This window comes from Thunnus maccoyii, chromosome 10 (genome assembly GCF_910596095.1).
Source record: "Thunnus maccoyii chromosome 10, fThuMac1.1, whole genome shotgun sequence".
Taxonomy (NCBI): domain Eukaryota; kingdom Metazoa; phylum Chordata; class Actinopteri; order Scombriformes; family Scombridae; genus Thunnus; species Thunnus maccoyii.
The window spans coordinates 13,608,264-13,626,538 of record NC_056542.1 but is presented as its reverse complement, the minus strand read 5'-3'; the positions used below and the strand labels follow the sequence as shown (position 1 = coordinate 13,626,538).

At 43.6% G+C, this 18,275-nt stretch overlaps 1 protein-coding gene across 3 annotated transcripts in view; it reads left to right on the top strand.

The window, feature by feature from the left end:
- Window positions 1–2,021: 2,021 nt before the first annotated feature.
- The window catches only part of si:ch73-22o12.1 (nectin-2), a 78,446-nt gene continuing 62,192 nt past the window's right edge, over window positions 2,022–18,275 (top strand). For 2 of the 3 annotated variants that reach the window (XM_042422980.1, XM_042422979.1), the window contains exon 1: window positions 2,028–2,506. In XM_042422980.1, coding sequence (XP_042278914.1) covers window positions 2,419–2,506 — 88 coding nt within the window. In that variant the 5' untranslated portion in view covers window positions 2,028–2,418. Of the gene's footprint in view, window positions 2,507–18,275 lie in introns of all 3 variants that reach the window. The other variant, XM_042422978.1, reaches the window with a different exon arrangement.

The following is an 18,275-nucleotide window of genomic DNA, read 5'->3' as shown; positions in this document are numbered from 1 at the left end:
AAGCCTGTGGCTGCTGACACAGAGCATGGTACTGATCCTGTGGCCCCTCCTCTATGGGTAAATAATCACCATAAGCCTTGGCTCTGTCTAATGAATCCACTGCCAATGAGCTAATATCTGTTAACTATGCGCTTCATTATCACTGGCACAGACCCCCGGAGAGCATGAGGATGGAGGGCAGCAGCAAGGAGTGAAGGACGAGTGGACAAAGGAAATCGAATGACACGGGAAGAGGGAGAGAATAGAGGGGGGGTGGGAGGGAGGGAGTGATGAGAAGGATGGAGAAATGAGGAAAGGGGAGGAAAGTGAACGGAAGATGAACGGAAGGTGTAGATGAGGTATAAGTAAAGTGGGTGGTAGCTGGAAAGTAGAAGGTGTGAAGGTCGATTTGGTATGAAAAATTGATGAGTAAGGGAAGGAAAAGGAATAAAATCCTCTATTGGGTGAGGATTTTTATTAAAGCCAGCATGAATGCATATGATTTAGAAGTGGCGGTGGGTATACGGGTCGTCCCTGCACTGTGGGAACTAGAGGACACTTTCCTTGAGCATGTTGACGCTGAAACATTCAGCCACAGACGGCTGCCAATTATAATATGGCAATGAAAAGTACTGTTGGCATTTAAAGCCACAGCTGCTTTGTTTGCATGGCAGATGCTTTCACAGTCTCTGGATTTACAGTGAGCAAGGAGTGGAAAGAAAAGTCTCGTCTCTTTGAAGGCTTAAAACTCAAAAGGAAGAACGTATTTCAACTGTTCATTTGTTTTCGTGGTGTGCAGAACATTGTTTGACCTCTGATCATTATCAGCACCATCAAAATCTGCACCTCAGAAGTACAGTCTGAAAATAAGGAGGTGACACTGGAGAGGAACTTGGAAACGGAACAGAACGGAAGGAACCGAGCAACGCAGTTTAAACTGTGGGACTTATGGAGATGTAATTACATTGGCTGTAAACCACTTGGGTATAGGGATTAGACCTAAACCAGATAATGCCTTCGCTATGCTAGTATGCACCCTGCTTCAGAGGAAAATAGGACAAAATGAATTGGAAGTTATTCTGTGGAAGAAAAAAAAAAATCTCATCAACACAGAGTCTGCTCGAATCTGCAAATAGATACATGAGAAGCTGTTTCCTCTTGATGTGATTTCGTTGACTGCCACTGGATTTGTATTTTGCCGTTCATTAATGAAGGTTTATTGATTTTGGCATCTGCTGTGGTGGAGTTTACACAAGCCAATCTCAATACTGTGTGCAGAAACAAACAGCAGAGGGCGTAAGAATCATCTGTTTCTACGTGCCTCACCACTACACAGCGCAACTGACTGACTTGAATTAATTGTATAGTAACTTTGTGTTATTTTTTATAGACTGAATGCTGCTTTTCTGTAGCTAACATTTACATTAGGCCTAATTGCTGATGATGTAATTATAGCCATGTCGAGCGGTGGCTGCAAATGAATCAAAATGACTTCAAGGACACAATATTGGTTGTAAATTATACTCCTCAGCTGTTGAATCTTAAAAATAGAGCTTCATATGAAGGCTAATGTATATTCCTGGATATGTAACAGGCTTTTGAATAATGTGTGTTTTCCACTGATCGCACGAATCGCCACTAAAAATAAAATCCGCTGTGTTGTTAAGATGCTATATCGAGGTGCAAGTTGTATCTTCTGAGGGGGAAAAAATGCTTTTTGCAATTTCAACAAGTTGTACCCAGAGTCCCCCTCCTGTCATCACCGGGTCCTAAAAGCATATCTAGCTGCAGCTGATATCTACATGACACACCCGCTTGGTTAGGTTTAGGCATGAGGAGGGGATGGTTTAGGGGTTAGGGGTCGGGGGGAGGGAGTGGGGATCTTGTAACATGCCTTTAGGGTGACAACATCGGGGAGGAGGGTGTGTTGTGTAGTAAAGTGGGTGTGTCATACAGGGTTAAGGTAAGTCTGCGAAACTGCAGCTAGACCCTTCTCGTCCTAATTGGTTTTTGGGGGGAGCAGGGCTGTGACGCCTCTCAGACTGATGACATCACACAGTTGGACCGCGGCGCGCTCAGACTCAGAGGAACTAGTTGTTGGAGCAGAGAGCGCAGCAGCAGCAGCGGCGGCAGCAAGCAGCGGCAGTTTATTACATCCAGAGCACCAGCTGGAGGAAATATTTACCTGTGCGCTGCCAGGAAGAACTCAGAGGGATTTTCATTCATTTTTTTTTTATCAGACTCCGTCATAAAGGCGCAGTGAGCGACACTTGAAACAAGAATCTCTGTCGGACCCCTAGTCTGTCCTGTATCCAGACAAGTTTTTTTTCCGCCTTGAATGAGTGAGATTTAACACAAAAACTGAGTAATATCTTTCGGTTCTACATATATTTCGGAGAGACAGCGCGCCTGGGTTCATAAAGAGGACCGTAATCAACCATGGCGAGACATGACGCCCGAAATTGGCATGACTGCACAAAAATGACCGGACTGCTCTTCTCGGTCGCATCGATACTTTTAATACAAGGTAAGAAATTGTGACTTCAAAAAAACCCCCAAAAAAACTTCCAGCTCATTTTTAGCAACACTCTATCTTTCATTTCTTTTCTGAGCTTTGAAAAATTTAAGTGGAGACAAATTTAAACCTGACCACCACCTGTCAGGGCGGTGACATGAGCAGAAAACCCAGACAGGTGCTTTCAACGCTCGCTGTACTGTCGAGCTTTTGAGCTTTAACCGTCAAATTAACCGTCAAGTTTTGATTTTACTCGCATGAAGTTAAAGAGTTGAATATTATACTTTTATATGACTCAATTGTTGTCATGCTTTCGGTTATTAGTAATCTGTGTTGCTCTTTGACCCGAGTTTCGGCTTGGGACTCACGTCATGTTCAGTTTTTTAAGGTGTGGCTCTGTGGAGCAAGGTGTTTTGTTTCTCCAGGTACTTTCCTGCTTGTACAGTAGAAGCCTCTCCACTATAAACTAAGCCACTGCTCCAGTTTGTCCTTGGTGTACTCTTCCCCTAAAGCCACCCTTCTCCTCCACAACGTCCCCCTGCTCCTTTTCTTCCCTCTGTTCACACATCATCCTTTATTAGTTACAGTTCAGTTGAGAAAAATGGAGACTGGAAACAGCTCTTAATGTACAGAGAGAGTAACCGAGAGGGGAAACAACAGAATTTTCCCCATTTGAACTGATGTTAAATCATTTAACATATGCTGACTTCCTTATTTACTTGTAACTTGATTTACATGAAACACTTCCATGTAGGACTCCACCTAAAATTAGTTATTATTACTTTAAACTAGGCTACCTCTGCTGCTTCCTTGACAACCTCTTTTATACAGGTTAATTATTCAGGTGTTTTCCACTCCACTAGAGCTCAGGTAGCCTATAGGTACACTGGCCACTGTGAGTAGGCCCAGAAATGAGAGAAAACATTTCTGGCATGCAGTTAACCTATTAACATATGAATGTATGTGTGTGTGTGTGGCATGAAACCAGTTCAACATTTTTTCTGCTTCCTCGCTGGGCCAGCTATTTGTTTTCTGCTGTAATTAGGGCAAATATGTAGGGCTAGATCTAACTTCCTGGCACAGCTACAGTATACATTTTCAGTAGTTTACAGTAATGTCATTGATTGTGGTGTTATTTTAATCACGACTCATAAGCGCAGTCACTCTTCTGACTTATTCATGCAGTGGACCCTTTTTTGTACAGTTTCATTTTACAGAACATGAAGTGCTCTTAGCAGAGGGAGGAAAGTGGTGGAAAAACAAAACAAAAGGTTTTTACATATTTATGAGCAAGGGAAAAAAGCATGCTTAAACAGTACAAGCAAACACATTGCTTTTTAGTTTTCTTTCATTTAAGTCATTTTTTTTCTCCTAAAATGAACCTCTGACCTCCTTTTGGGTAATAGCAAAGCTATGCAACTTATGCTGCAGCTACTGCGGGACTGAAACTTTTCACTTGTCTACTTTGCATTTTTAGTTTCCCATTACCTTTCAGGGTTTGACAGCAACCTCATACCTCCACTCTCATCCTGGGAGTCAGAGAAGTGATTTAATTTTCTGCAAAGTTTTCAGTTAAAACAACCTAGCTTTAATGTCAAAAATTCAATATTGAGTTTGATGGATTTTTAATTAAGGTAGGTTTCTGTAGTTACATATATATATTTACCTTAATAGGAACTGGCAGGTGGGGGTCCAGTTAAAGCTCTGAAATTACATTATAGTACCAACCCCCCCACCCCCCAAGTCAAGTTTGTGAGGGACTACGGATGTGGGTCAGAAAGGCTTGGCCCATTACCATGGAGATGTTTTTATTGGAAGAGGGGTGGGCTTATGTGAGGGGGAGTTTAGGGCACGGGGGGGGGGTATGAGGCTATGGCAGTATTGTCTTTATGGCTGAGTGCTAAGCTGTGTGCGTGCAGGGGGTGGCTAGCTGGCTGGCTGCCTGAGAAACTGGTGGGCATGCCGGGGTCAGGGCCGGGGGAGGATGCTGTTTCGTTCTCAGCAGTCCCTATTTTCTTTATATACCAGAAAGCATCCAGCAAAGCTACTTCAGATGCAAAGCTACTCTTGACGGCTCTCTTCAGTCTTGAGGAAACAGGTGGCTTTTTGGGTGCTTTCCGCTGCACTGAGCGGGGGTTTTGCCTGAGTGTCAGGATTGGCTGGAAAAGTAAACGGGCAGCAACTGATTAAGACAGGCGACGCCCCACCTCCCCTCTTTCCCACCCGCCACTTGAAACCTCTCTCTCCCGCCATCCCTCGCTCCCTCCCCCACCTCCGCCATCGAGTACATACAGGGGCCTTGTTCTCTTCTCTGTTTATTTTCTGCTATCTTTCATTCTCTCCTGTCCAGTGCTTTTGTTTGAGTGACGGTAGTCATAGGTTTATTCAAATGGCCTCCCTCCCCCATCTCCCTGCCTATCTTTGGACTCAAGGCCATGCTGTTTATGACAGGAACAACATGCAGACAGACAGGAAAATAAAACACATGTGACCTCAACACAGTCTGTCACCATGGCTGTAGGATTTCTTGTCAGCTAGGGCTATATGTTCCCTTTTGAAATAGTGTGTTTTTCATGCTGCAGTCATAATGCCGAGAAATTTCTTGCACTTTCACAACACTCTGCCGCACTTTTACAACATTCTGTCCTCCCACAGACACACACATACTTAGACACTCAGTGACTCTGATGTAGTAATGTTTTTTCTGGCAGTCTTACTTGTGCAATATCTCAAACTATTAGCTCTAACTATCTCCCTCCACATGGAGAGATTCTGTGTGAACACTGTCGTCATGCCAAGCCAGGGACCATTCATCATTACAATAGAGAAAGAGCATTACGCTCTGTCTATTAAGAAGGATGTACTGTAATTGATGGCTCATGAGGGGAGTTTTGTTTTTTTTCCCTTCCTAATAAAAGAAGGAAAAAGTAAGTCCTTAGTATCTCATTAGTCCCGGTGGAGCGATAGGCTTCGGTCTTGGTTTGGTTTTTGTGTTAATGGTTGTAGTGGTTAGGTCCTATCATTATGTAAATGAGCTGTCGTTGCCCCTTCACACTGGCCCTGTAAATGTCAGAAGGATTTTGAAAAGGTCAGGTGTGTGTGCCTATATGTGTGTAAGAAAGTCTCGCACTGGCCGTGATGCACGCAAGTACGTACACACACATTTACAAAGGGCCCTTCCTGTTTAAATGATACATCTATAACCCCCCCACCCTCTCTTTTTATAATCACCATTAAGAGTTTGTTGATTCAGACATAAAAGTGTGCTTTAATTTATGTCTTAATGGAGATGTGAGAATGATACCAAGTAAGTGTGTGTGTGTGTGTTTCTACATGGACATTGTGTAACAAATGAAGCCCCATTAATTTTGAATAACTAACTTGTACAATGATTGAAGAAAATACTTGGCATTTCACCAAATGAGCTTAATGATTTTGACTGCTTGCTATTATTACTTCTTATTTCATGAGGTACGCTATTTTTTTAAAAAAAATTGATTTCACCTTGGTGGGAATATTTAATGGCTTCCTAGAAATGGAGTACCTCTTATCCAACAATACACCAGCGACGGATGGAAAGCTCTTTAATAGACGTATTGAAAATATTTTAGCAGCAGGCGCTTTTCATTTTTAAAAGCTTTTTTATGTGGATGCTATATTGATTTTAAATGATGTTGATCCTTAACATCTTACATGGTTTTAGATATTTTGATAAATGAGTTTCAGTGAAATGACTTTGCTCTGTTGGCTTTTCATTACCAATAACCAGAAACACAAAAGATCCATCAGGTTTATTGTTGACTTGGCAAATATTATTAGACAGAACGGATGGATCTGAAGAGAGGGAGGTCGATGAGCACATCTTGTTGCATTTTAGGATGTGGTATTGGACCACAAAACACAATGGAGTACACACACACACACACACACACATACCCACATACAGCTGGTGATGAATAAGGGCCGTAACCTGAGGCTGTGCCATAAGTCAGATGACATTCCAATAATAGGGAGGAGCTGTCACATTGCAGGATGACAGTGCATGTGTGCGTTAGTGTTTCCTTCTGGAAGTAGTGTGTATCATCCTCATCAGCAACCCTGTTATCTTCCACAGACATCAGATCTGGGGACATCCTTTTATATCACTCCCCGCTCATTTAACTGACTCTCTTTGAGGATACTTTTACTGCAACTTGTAAGTAATGATAGTGGCTTTCCTGTAACAAGAGAGCTAAAACCAATAGCTGTGTGACGGTGTCGTCTCCATGTCGGAAGTCCCCCCTACTGCCCTCTGCCTATATGCACATGCAGGATGGATGGTGGCCGCCTGCGGTCACACTGAGAGCCCCCACAGGGATGTTTGTGTTTGACTCCAAGGGTTGCCAGACTGCTGGAGTCGGTCACATCTGATCTAAAGAAAAATGAGCAGAAATCCTCCTCTTAGAAGGAATGCCAAATGTCATTAATATGAATAGGGCAGCTGAGGGGTTTCCAAAAACACAACTGTGTGGCTGTGGATGATGTTCTTGGCAAAGGTGGTTGGGTTAAACTGCTATCTATGTCAGATCAGCATGCATTAGCTCACACGCTGATATCAGTGTAAGAGACCATTCTATAATGTACTCTAACCACCCACATCTTTCTAGATAATAGAGAGTTTTAAGACCGTACTATTTGCTGTAATAGCATACCAGCAGCTTATCTCGTGTGAAATGCTTTAAGGCATGTGGCGTACTTCATTTTTTAGTCACACACACATTTCCACACCATTAGTCAAGACACCTTCTGCCAAATCTGCATTTCCCTATGTCTAAAAAAACCCTACATGGAATTTAGGGAGATGCAGGTCAAACTCAATTCTAGCTTAGCCAATGTGGAGAATGAGCGGTAATTCCAATTGAAGATCCACTGAAAAGCAGCCAAACTCTTTAAAATAAAATCCTCTTAATTAACTAGACTTGGTTGATATTTTTTCTGTGTGACCCCGCTGTAATAGAAGCACGGGGGAGGAGCAACGAAGGAGGAGCAGAGTAGTGGGGGTTGAGGATGTCGACATTTTCATATTCCACACTACAGCTTCTTGGCAGAGGGGGCTGAAGGAGGATTTCGAAAAACTGTGTGAGGGAGTGAACCAGCGAGGCCAAGAATTATGAGCTCATTTGTAATTTAGTCGCACCTTCCTCCCCTCTTCTTCTCCCACTCTTAAAGCATGAGACACATATCTAACAGTGAAAGAGCCCTCCATTGACTGATTGATTGACTTTGTTGTCCACCTCAGTGGAAATTTGTCTTTGACTTCTCCCAAAGTACAGTGAAGTACATACACTACACATAGCGTAACACACTATTAAAAACATACGAAATGGCTTGTGGGAATAATATTGTGGACAGTGAAGGAGTGCTTACACTAGCCTTTCTCTTTTTATTATTGCAACCTGACCTGTACCCGCTCTCTTTCATCTTTCTCCTCTTTCTTCTGTCTTTGTCACATTCTTTTATTTCTGAAATCCTCTTCATAGTGTGCTCAGCAGATCTTTGTGGAACTAAGCACTGAGGCCCTTGACTGTGTCCTCGGCGTGTCCCTCCATATACACACATATACACATGCACACAGGCACTCATTAGCAGTCACCTTAATGTGTCTAAATGTAGTTTGCGAGGTGGAAGGTGGTTTGCGTTATTGATCTGGTATTGAATGGTGGATGATGCAGTGCCCTTATGTGATATTGAAAACATTTAGGGCTCGCTCTATCAGGTTGACAGCACCATGAAACATCTCTCTCTCCCCTCCTCCTCTTCTAATCCCTCCCTGTGTCCTCTCTGCCCCCAGTTTGTGAAATGGCGAGCTCTTACTACCTTCATTCTGTGTCTCTCCTCGTGCGTTTTTACTCCTTTTTATCAACATGTTACCAGCCACATCGCAGCCGGTCTTCTCTGTTTTTGTTGCCTATCCGCACACCTTTGCTCTACTATTAATACACACGCACAGACACGGACGTGCTGCATCTTCATCACATCTGACTTTGACAAGGTCACGTCAAATTCACACTTATCATGAGAGGCAGTGGACAGGCTGGCTAGAGGAGGAAATTGAATTTGGTGTGACAGGGCCTTGTCAGGGCTCCGGGAGCTGGATATGGAGTCATGCTCCCCAAAAAACCTTCTGCACACCGACTGCTTTCAATTCAGTCAGCTTTCCCCGTGATCCCAGGAGACTTATCTGTACAACAGGGTAAAATTACACACTGTAATATAAAGGAAATGTCGTATTCTTACACAGATATTGTCTTTTGAAATATGAGATAAAGGAACAGAATACGCCATCGCCGAGATAATGCACAACAGGTTTATTTTTCATGAAAGCATGTGGAGAGACTTCTTGTATTTCACAAAACAAGCGGTGCTGCTACAACTCTGTCTCGTGACTGATACCAGCGCTATTGTTTCACTTGTTGGTTTAAAAATATGCCGCCATGCTACACTGATAGACAAGCAGCAACAGTCGTCATTAGTCCCCAGAGCCTTGAAATGGCAGGAGCATTTAAATCTTCCCCTGAAGCGAATACCACATTAAGGTCAAACGGAGGCAGCAGGTTTATCCAGTTATCAACGCTGTGTTTTGTCAACAGGGTGTGTCAGCATTTGTTTGGTGTGGCTCCTTAGGGAGAGCTGGCCCTCCTTCGTCTGAAGCAATTTGTCTCATATCTGCTCAAATGATTGCCTGCTCTTTAATCTGCCACTCTCTCCCTGTCACATTCTTGCTTTTACTTCCACTTCTCCATCTTGATTCATTCTTCCTCTGTCCTCTCCGTCTTTTCCCTGTTTACTTCCTTCCTTAATGCTCCAACTTCCTCCTCTCTGTAATTTGGTCCGCATAATTGATCCATCTGCTCAGTAAATTGCTGTCTCTTACTGTATCTCTTTTCCTCCTGTTCTTTGTTCTCCTTCTCTCTGTTCTTAGTCACCAATCCCTCGTTTCTGCTTCTGTAATTGGAATGTCTGTTGCTTTCCTCTATCCTCTTACTCTCCCTTTCCCCTTAATCTCTCTTTTTTCTTCTTCCCTTGCGCAGCTTTCTTCCTCTCCTCCCTGTCCCACTGTCCAATTCCTCAGTTGTCCATTCTACCTATGTCAGCCCAGGAGTTTCTCTTTAAGCCTATCCAAACTGCCTATGCTACTTTCCCTCTCCCACTCTCATTTGTTTGCTCTGTCTCTCGCTCTACTTTTCTCTCATACTTCCTGAACAGCCCCCACCCTCCCCACAGACATTTGTATTGCAGGCATCTGTACCTTCCTACCTCCCCTAACGAGGTCTTCTGTTTCTTTTTTCTTCCACACATCAATCATTCTCTCTCTCTCTCTCTCCCTCTCTCTCTCTCATACACTTTTCCTCCTCTCCCTCCTTCTCTTCTAATGGCTAAGAACACCTCCTCCCACTTCACCCTGGTGGGCATTTTTTGAAGGTTAAGTTGCTGTGACACTTTTACAGCGTTTCACCCCACCACACCCCTCCCCACGATTATCTCACCCTCTTCTCCCTCTGTCTCCCTCGCCCGGGCTGCGGAACGACACTCATCACCACCACCTCCTTACACGCAAGTCACAAACACACAAGGAGAACACAAACAGTACATACGTTGCGGAAACACGCACACAATTCTAAGGGATGTTGTGGCTGATTTGATGGTTGAGGCACTTGATTACTGTACAGAGGAGCGCAAAGGGAAGTGACAGAGCAAAGTCAAGTAAGCAAGTGAGCTAAGCAGGGGAGGTAAGACGGGGAAACAGAAACAGATGCTGGATTTTATTTCATTTCAGCAGAGCTAACCTGTCGTGCAGTGCTGGGATCAGGCTGACAATGTCCACTCCCCTGCTGCTAGATGCTGTCACACACTCGTCTCCCCCGCAGGCAGTGACTAGCCCAGTAATATAGCTTGACTCATCTAACAAGAATCTCACACTGAAGTTGAAATGGGATTATATTTGGAGAGTTAATTCCCAAAGTACAATATAATACAATCCAGTACTGCAACCGAAAAGCTAGCTTCATGAAGCTTAATGTTCATTTTTTGCTGAGACTGAGTTTGAGAGATAATATACACATCCGTTTGAATATAGATGAATATAGTGTACGTAGAGTATCACTAAAAGTCTACATTTGTTTTTCTGATCCATCTTTCTCAATCACAAAGAACACCTGTAACAGTTGATTCTCTATAATGTAGATTAGGACTGTAAATGCAGCCAGACATTTACAGCAAGATTTACTTTACTTTTCTATTAAAAATATAGTAGAGTTGAAACTATTTGTGTTTTAAGTTAATCAACTATTTCGGTTATTTTGTGCTTTTTTTTTTCTTCATAATTTTAAATTGAATCTTTGGATTTTGGACTGTTAATCAGGCAAGACAAGCAATTTGAAGACTTCACGGTGGGCTCTGGGTAATTGTTTTTTTCAACAAGGCAAAGCGATTAATCGAGAAAATAATTGGCAGACTAATCGATAATGAAAATAGCTGTTAGTTACAGCCCTAAAATATGAATTTCTATAAAATGTTGTTTCAGGTTTGTGCTATCAACTTTATGTTAAACACACATTTGCACGAGGAGTGTTGAGCATTCAACAGCAGCAACCTTGAGGTGTTGTTTTTAGTCCAGGCAGTCAGCTGGCTGCTGCTAGACAGAATGATGCACTTGGTGTTACCGAAAACAGAGACACCATTGTTCTCAGCCCGAGCTTAGAGACCCTCCTCCTCCTTCTTCCCCTCAGACTCTTTCCCCTCCATTCCCCCTAATCCAGGTGAGCTGAGGGAGACCATTGAAAAGGCTGTCTATTGTCCTCCCTCCCTCCCTCCCCTTCCCTTCTTCCCTCCGCACCACACCTGTATCAATGGACAGACCTGCCTTTGAGTAGTGCCCCTAGAGGGAAAGTAGCTCTGTAACATTAGATGATTGGGTAGTTTCTCTTGAAATGGAGGCTGATGGAGGGGCTTTTTTCTTCATGTGGATCGACCACTGTGGTGCCTTTTATAACGGGTTTTCTTGGTGCACAAGACCTCGATGCGTTCCACAAATTGCATTTGTGTGCAGAAAGTCAGATATTTGTCAGTTCCTATGCATACATGCATATTTACACAGTGTATCATACACATGCTCATTACTTGGCTGCTTTCCTGTTTTGGCTTTCTATTTTGGCCTCTTTAGGAAGAGCCGGGAGAGAGGAGAAAGAAGGTATCTTCTCTGCTGACTAGTACTTGTCACTAAGACCTCTGGGTGTGTGCTCTCTCCCTCAGGTTGCTGGGAGCCATCTCCTGATTCCTCCTCCTTTTTAAAAGCTTTTAAAGGAAACGCTTTAACCGCTTACTTGTGTCCTTTTCCTCTATTCCCACTTTCCTCCTCTCGCAACAAGCTTGCGGCTGATTTGTGCACCAGTGATTCATGAATTTATCTCTGGCACGGCACAGTCATGCAGGGTGCACGCATGAGTGTGTGCATCTCCAGTGTGTGTGTGTGTGTGTGCGGTCTGAGCGACAGAAGAAGGCTGCATGCTGGAGGGGGGGTGGAAAGGTAGGGAGGGAGAAGCAGAGAGGGAATGTGCTGTGATGCCAGCCGTGATTAGAGCTGTAGCACTCGCCGTTTAAACACACATTTAAATAGACACTGACTGGGGAAGAGGGTGAGGAAGAGGATGTGGTTCCTCTGCTTGTGCAAACTAAAACAAGTGTTCGCAATTGTCCTGGTTTTAAATAGAAGTCCCTCAGGCTCCACCTTCCAACTTTCCCTTGTTCATTGGTTTATGTCTCTTTCTCTCATTTTCATCCACTGTTTCTTTCTCCTTTTTATTCTTTACTTTTGACACAGAATTGCTTTATCTGGCATAGATTATTGATGTCCTCCATGAAGCTTTTCTCTCTGTGCCGCCCTCCTCTACCTTTCTCCTCTGCATTCTTTTACATGACTCCCGCTTGTATGTCTGCTCATTTGGCTGTCATCCCTGCGCCAGTCAGTTCCCTTCCTCTCTTTCAATTTATCTCCCCTCCTCATTCCTTCCAGATGACTCTCCCTCCCCTGTCTCTACCCTGCTCACCTCAGCCCATTGTGAGTTTCCTTCCTGCCCTCACTTAACTCTGTCCCCCCCTTCACTCCCTCCTCCTTTTTGTTTTCCAACTGTTCACCCCTAACGCGTCACTCTTCCTTTTCCTCTCTGAACCCGACTCAGGCCTGCTTGTCTCAGGTTGGAGTGTCCTACTTTGATTTCCTCTCTGCTCTTTGCTCCTCCCCTCCTCTTTCTGTTGTTTATTTACATAAGGAGAGATGGAGGTAGGGCTGTCAGGATGGATTGATGGATGGTGAGAGAGGCCATGGGTGAGGGGATCTGGGCGTTTGATGGACGTTCCTGTCAGTCAGGATATTAAAGAATTGGCTGGTTCGTTATTGTAAAAAGGTACTGCTGTGGTAGACTTACCAACTATATTCAGATATTCACCTCAGAGTGCTCATTCCTCTCTCCGCTGGTGTCCTTTTTGTTGCCACAGATCTAACATTATTTCCATAATGCAGCCTTAAAGGTCCTAACGAGCTAAAAGTAAACTATTCTTAAGATGTATATTGACATTTTAGAGCATAAAACCTCTCTGTCAACAGAGACACTTTGCCGCACCACACGTCTGCCCTTTAAAAAGCTTGTCCCTAGTAGATGACATAATTATGCAGTGTCAACGTGTGACAAGCTGAGCTTAGCTACATTAGAAGAATTAATATGCACAGCGTAGGAGGGAGCCTGTCCATGATCTTCTAATGCTTACAGCCACTCAATCCCCTCTGCTCATCTTGGGAAGCTATCACACTCTGCAGCAAGTTATCTCAGAAGCCATCAAGGCTAATGTTAGTCTTTTTTCCCTAGTAGCTGGTTTTAAGACTCATGTAATCTGCATCAGTATTGCATTCATTTGTCAAATATAATGAATGCACTTGAGCTTTTACTTGGCCATTTAATGCTGACACTGGGGTTAATTGGCCTTAAAAGAATCAGATATTGGCTATGATATCATAGTTATGCCAGTCTGATTACATATTTAATGCATAATTCAATATGAGACCATATTTCTATGGAAGCTTGAAACCTGAATTGATTTTAATGTGACACTTTGATTGGATTCCAGCTAAACACACAATTTTTAAGCCATGCTAGAGGCCTGGCTCTGGAGATGGCAATGAAGGTCAGTTGGTTCATGACTGTGGTCGAGACTGAAATATCAACAACTATTGGAAGGATTGCCATGTAAAAACTCCAAAATACCCTTTTAACTGGGGACAAATGGAAGAAACCTCAGGAAGAGCAACAGAGGAGTGATCCCTCTTCATGCAACAGATGCTGTGTAGAATAGAGCAAAATAATAAATCAACTATTGAATGGATTGAACTTTGCTAGATATTTAAATATCTCAACATTTACTAGATGGCTTTGCACAAAATTTTGCACAGACATTCATGGCTCACAGGTGATGCCCTGATTTTTTTTTTTTTTTTTTCCTCTAGGTCAACATTTTTTGTCATCAAAAAACTATCGGATGGATTGCTGTGAACTTTGGTCCAGACATTTATGGTTCCCCATTTATGAGACATTTTATGGTTTTAATAACTTAGATTCCCTGACCTTTAATCTAGCACCTCCATCAGCTCAAATTGTAAAATAAGAAATAACATACCCTCCAGCCTAATCTGTACTTTGTATTTACTGCTCATTAACCAGTGTTAGCATGCTAACACACACAACTAAGATGGTGAACATGATAGACCTGCTAAGTATCCACATTTTAGCATTGTCAGTGTAAGCATTTTAGCATACTGATAGTTAGCTCAAAGCAAAACTGTGCCTAAATGCTCCCCCACAGAGCTGCTTGCATGGCTGTAGACTCTAAGTCCTGTTATTATGTGTTATCCATTGATTCAAATGTTATTTCAGACACTTTTCCTTCCTTGCAGGAAGGAGATGGAGATATATCTAATGAAATAATAGTTTCCTGGCTCTGACAGAAACACGCAGCACAAAATGTAAAACATCTTAAATGAAGAACAGCTATACAACACAGAGCTTTTCTTTTCCGTTTGAAATAAATTTGGCTGGTGGCACTTTGACTGCACATGAGTTAACAGTAACAGTGAAGGTAATGGAGTTGGAGGCCAGCGGTGCAGCCACCTACTGTGCCATATATCAATAACACCAAGTACAGGTCAGCACAGCGAGACAGTAGCCTGAGAAGTAATAGAACTTAAAGCTTGAAATATCACAGCAATTCTCTTGCTGAGGTGATAAGCTGCCCAAAGAGTGAACTGTAACTTGAGTGCTATTTAACTTTGCTACAGTATTTTTCATGCATGGTTATCCTAGTTTGAGCCAATGAACTTGATTCTTTTATAATCTTCAGTAAAGCAGTGGCATTAAGCACTTTTCCCAGTTTATTTTGTGAACAAGCTGTAGCCACATTGAGGAGGTAATACCACCAGCTATGCACTGACCTGTATAATATCCTAGTGACATAGCAGTGTGTACAGTGTGTGTTAGAGATATTGTTTTTGCTGTGAAAGTAAAAGAGACGTATAACTGTAGATACCAGGGGTACCCAGTATTGACTGGGGCGTGTGTGCTAAAAAGTAGACATTTCCTTTTCAAGTGAAAAGCTGCTTGGAGGACCTGCTGACAAATTGAAGGCATTGGTCAGTCTAGCACAAAATCATTAGATCGCCTAACAGTTGACAAACCCTATTTGTGCTGATTCTGTAATGGCAGAAGTGACAGGAGAAAAGGGGCTACAGAGATCATGTGAATAGCATGCTGTGGGATGAGCAAGGGGAAGAGGCGAGTGCAGGCCACACTGTTAGAGGTAAATGTATGTTGGCAGTAGCTAAAGGGAGGAAAAGAGTGAGAGCACAATGGCGAGAGGAGAGAGAGGAGCCTGTTACTGAACCATCAGTGGCGGTAATGAGACACAGGTGCAGCCCATGGAACCACATCCCCATCAGAGAGGAGGAGGCCGACTGCAAGGGTAGGAAGTAGTTGAAGATACCGTAGAGAAACACGACCCAATGCAATGCAACATTTCACTTCGATAGAACATTATTACTTATTAGCATGCACACCCCCATAGGAGCTCTTGAACAATCACCCGAAAACAGTAGGCACCCTGGGGATGTGTCATTACCCTGGGCGCCCAGGCTTTTTCTGACTCTCCATTCATTTGGATCTATTTTGAGCGCCTAGTTAAAAAGTCATAAGTGCAACACATTAAAAACAAGCATGACATGCAGCCACATCATAGGAATAATTCTGGGTCTTCGTTTGTAGTTCATCATCTCAGATCATTTCATTTAGACTTGGTTTTCAAACACATGCTAATGAATGAGGAGCCAGGAAAAGCCAGCTATGCAAAGCTCCAGCAACTGATTTCAGTACTTGATTGTTAATGAACTTATATTTGGGTTTGCTCGCTGAAAACAGAAAACGTTGGATTAGTTGGAAAAGCTACTTTCTGCTAAAATTGGTTAGCAGAAAGGATGCAATGAGAAAAAGATTAAGGAGGACCAAAGGGAGAATGTAAGGTGACAGATTGAGATAGGAGAGAGAGTAACAGGGAAGCAAAAGAGGAAAGAAGGGCACAAGCTGCACAGGAAAAGGTGTTAAGACAGTGTCAGGGGTATTGAATCAGAGGAGTGTGTGCGAGAATTCAGCCGCAGTTACACACTCCCTACCGCAGGCAAGGTGGGTTGACTACTGTTGCTGCTATACTTGTTTTTCCTCAGCCAACTTGGAGATTGAGTCAAAGGCACACAGCAGATGGAGGATTTTTTGGAAGGCAGAAATTCTCACAGTAAAACGCGTGTGTGCGCGGATGTGCATGGTGTAGAGAGAGGGAAGTGTGATCCAGAGCAGGTGCAGTCAGTAAGTGCATGTCAGTGCATGGTTTGTTTGAATGTTAGACATCAGAAAGAGTAAGAGAATGGCCTTTGTATTCAGTCAAGACTGAGTTAGTAAATATTTTGCGAGGGCATGCTGCGTTGGTAGATTGTTCTTTTAGGCAGCGGGGGTGACAATGGAGGAGGGAAAGGAGGATGGCGAGCTAAAGGAAACTGTGAAGCAGCAGCTATGTTTATTGCACCATGCAGAGATGTGAACACAATCTGAGCTTTGTCCTGCGCCTGGGCTAACTTAATGTTAGAGCTAGCTGTGAGACCTCAGATAGACGCTAGCGTAAACTGCTTTGCTCTTTCCCCTTCATTTGCTGCCAAATGACATCGCTTACTCTGCTACGGGGTTGCCCTCGGTGCCAGTGGCTGCTATCATGAATGAACAATGTGTACATCTCCGGGTCCATACCCCTCCTCAGGGTGCTTCTCCACAGGCCGAAGGTGTACACTACAGGACACGAAGCTGGGCATGAGATGATATTCATGCCGAGGCAGCCTTGTTAGAGCAATGTTTGATGTGTCTCATCTTCCACCGTGGGAACGTGGTGTGAGTCAGAGGGAACACGTGAACCACACGTACATGCCAAACATGTATGCCGCACTGTGACCCCTTAGCTGCCCCTGTAGTGTTGTATGTATTTGTTTTGCTATTGTGTTAAGGCAGGGCCACTCCAGTGGGGGATGAGGGATAAGAGGGGTCATTCATTCATCTCACACATCACAACACACACACACACACACACACACTCACACACACCTCCCTCACAGGCCTTTCATCTTTACTCTCACAGGCTTCTCTTGTTCTGTCAGTCTCGCTCAAGAGAAAGAAGGCGAGAGATAGAGGAAGGATGTCAAGAAAGGGGTAAGAGGAGGGTGGGTAAAAGGCGAGAAGGAAAAGGACAACAAGCGATTTGAGTTTCCTGTTCCATGCAAAAGCATCTACCAACCTGCCTCACCCCTACTCCATCACCTCCATTTTGGGAAAACAGTAACAGGTTGCAGAAGTTCTCCCTGCGTCTGTGCACTGTCATGTTCTTTTTCAATCGTTTCCACCCTCTGTCCCTTTAATTGTATCCTTCTCATCTCATCCTCTCCATGCCTCCACCCCACCACCCCACCCCCCCTTCCACTCTTCCACTCTTCCTCTGTCCATCCCTGGCTCTCCCTGGGGCTTGCCTCAGTGGGTCGGTTCCAGTCTGTCTGTTTGCTGATGACTCCACTTGGAGCAGATGTGATGCTCAGCAGCTGTTGCTCTGCAGCATCCCCCCCCCCCCCCCCCCCCCGCCAACTCTCCATATCTGTCTCTGCCTCCCCTCCAATGTCTCTTATGTTCGTATTTATCTACATGTCTTTTTGTTCCCCGCTATGCCGTCGGTCAACTGTAAATTGGCGAGTTAAATTTTACTCTCAGATCTCTTTTGTCTTTTCTGACCAGCCTCACCAATTCGTTGCACTTTCTAGCCTCCTGATGCAGCTGTTAACATTCAAAGCATATTAGGATTTTTGTCATAACAATAAGTCTGGAATCTCTGTGTGTTTGTCTGCCACATGAATGCCAACTGTCACACTGTAATCATGTGAAACAAATGCTGGCCATTGATGGCAGCTTTACAGAGGGCAGAGGGAGGGTATTGTTCCTCCATAAATCTGGCGAAATGAGGGAAATGTGAATGACTGTGTGTTTGTCAGTGCGAGTTGTATTTGTGTACTTGTGTTTATCCGTCCAATGACAGAGTGTTGTTCAAAGCCAGGCCCAGAGCTAGAATTAGAATATCTATGTTTAGCTTGATGTTGAGATGTATAAGGACGAAATGGGAC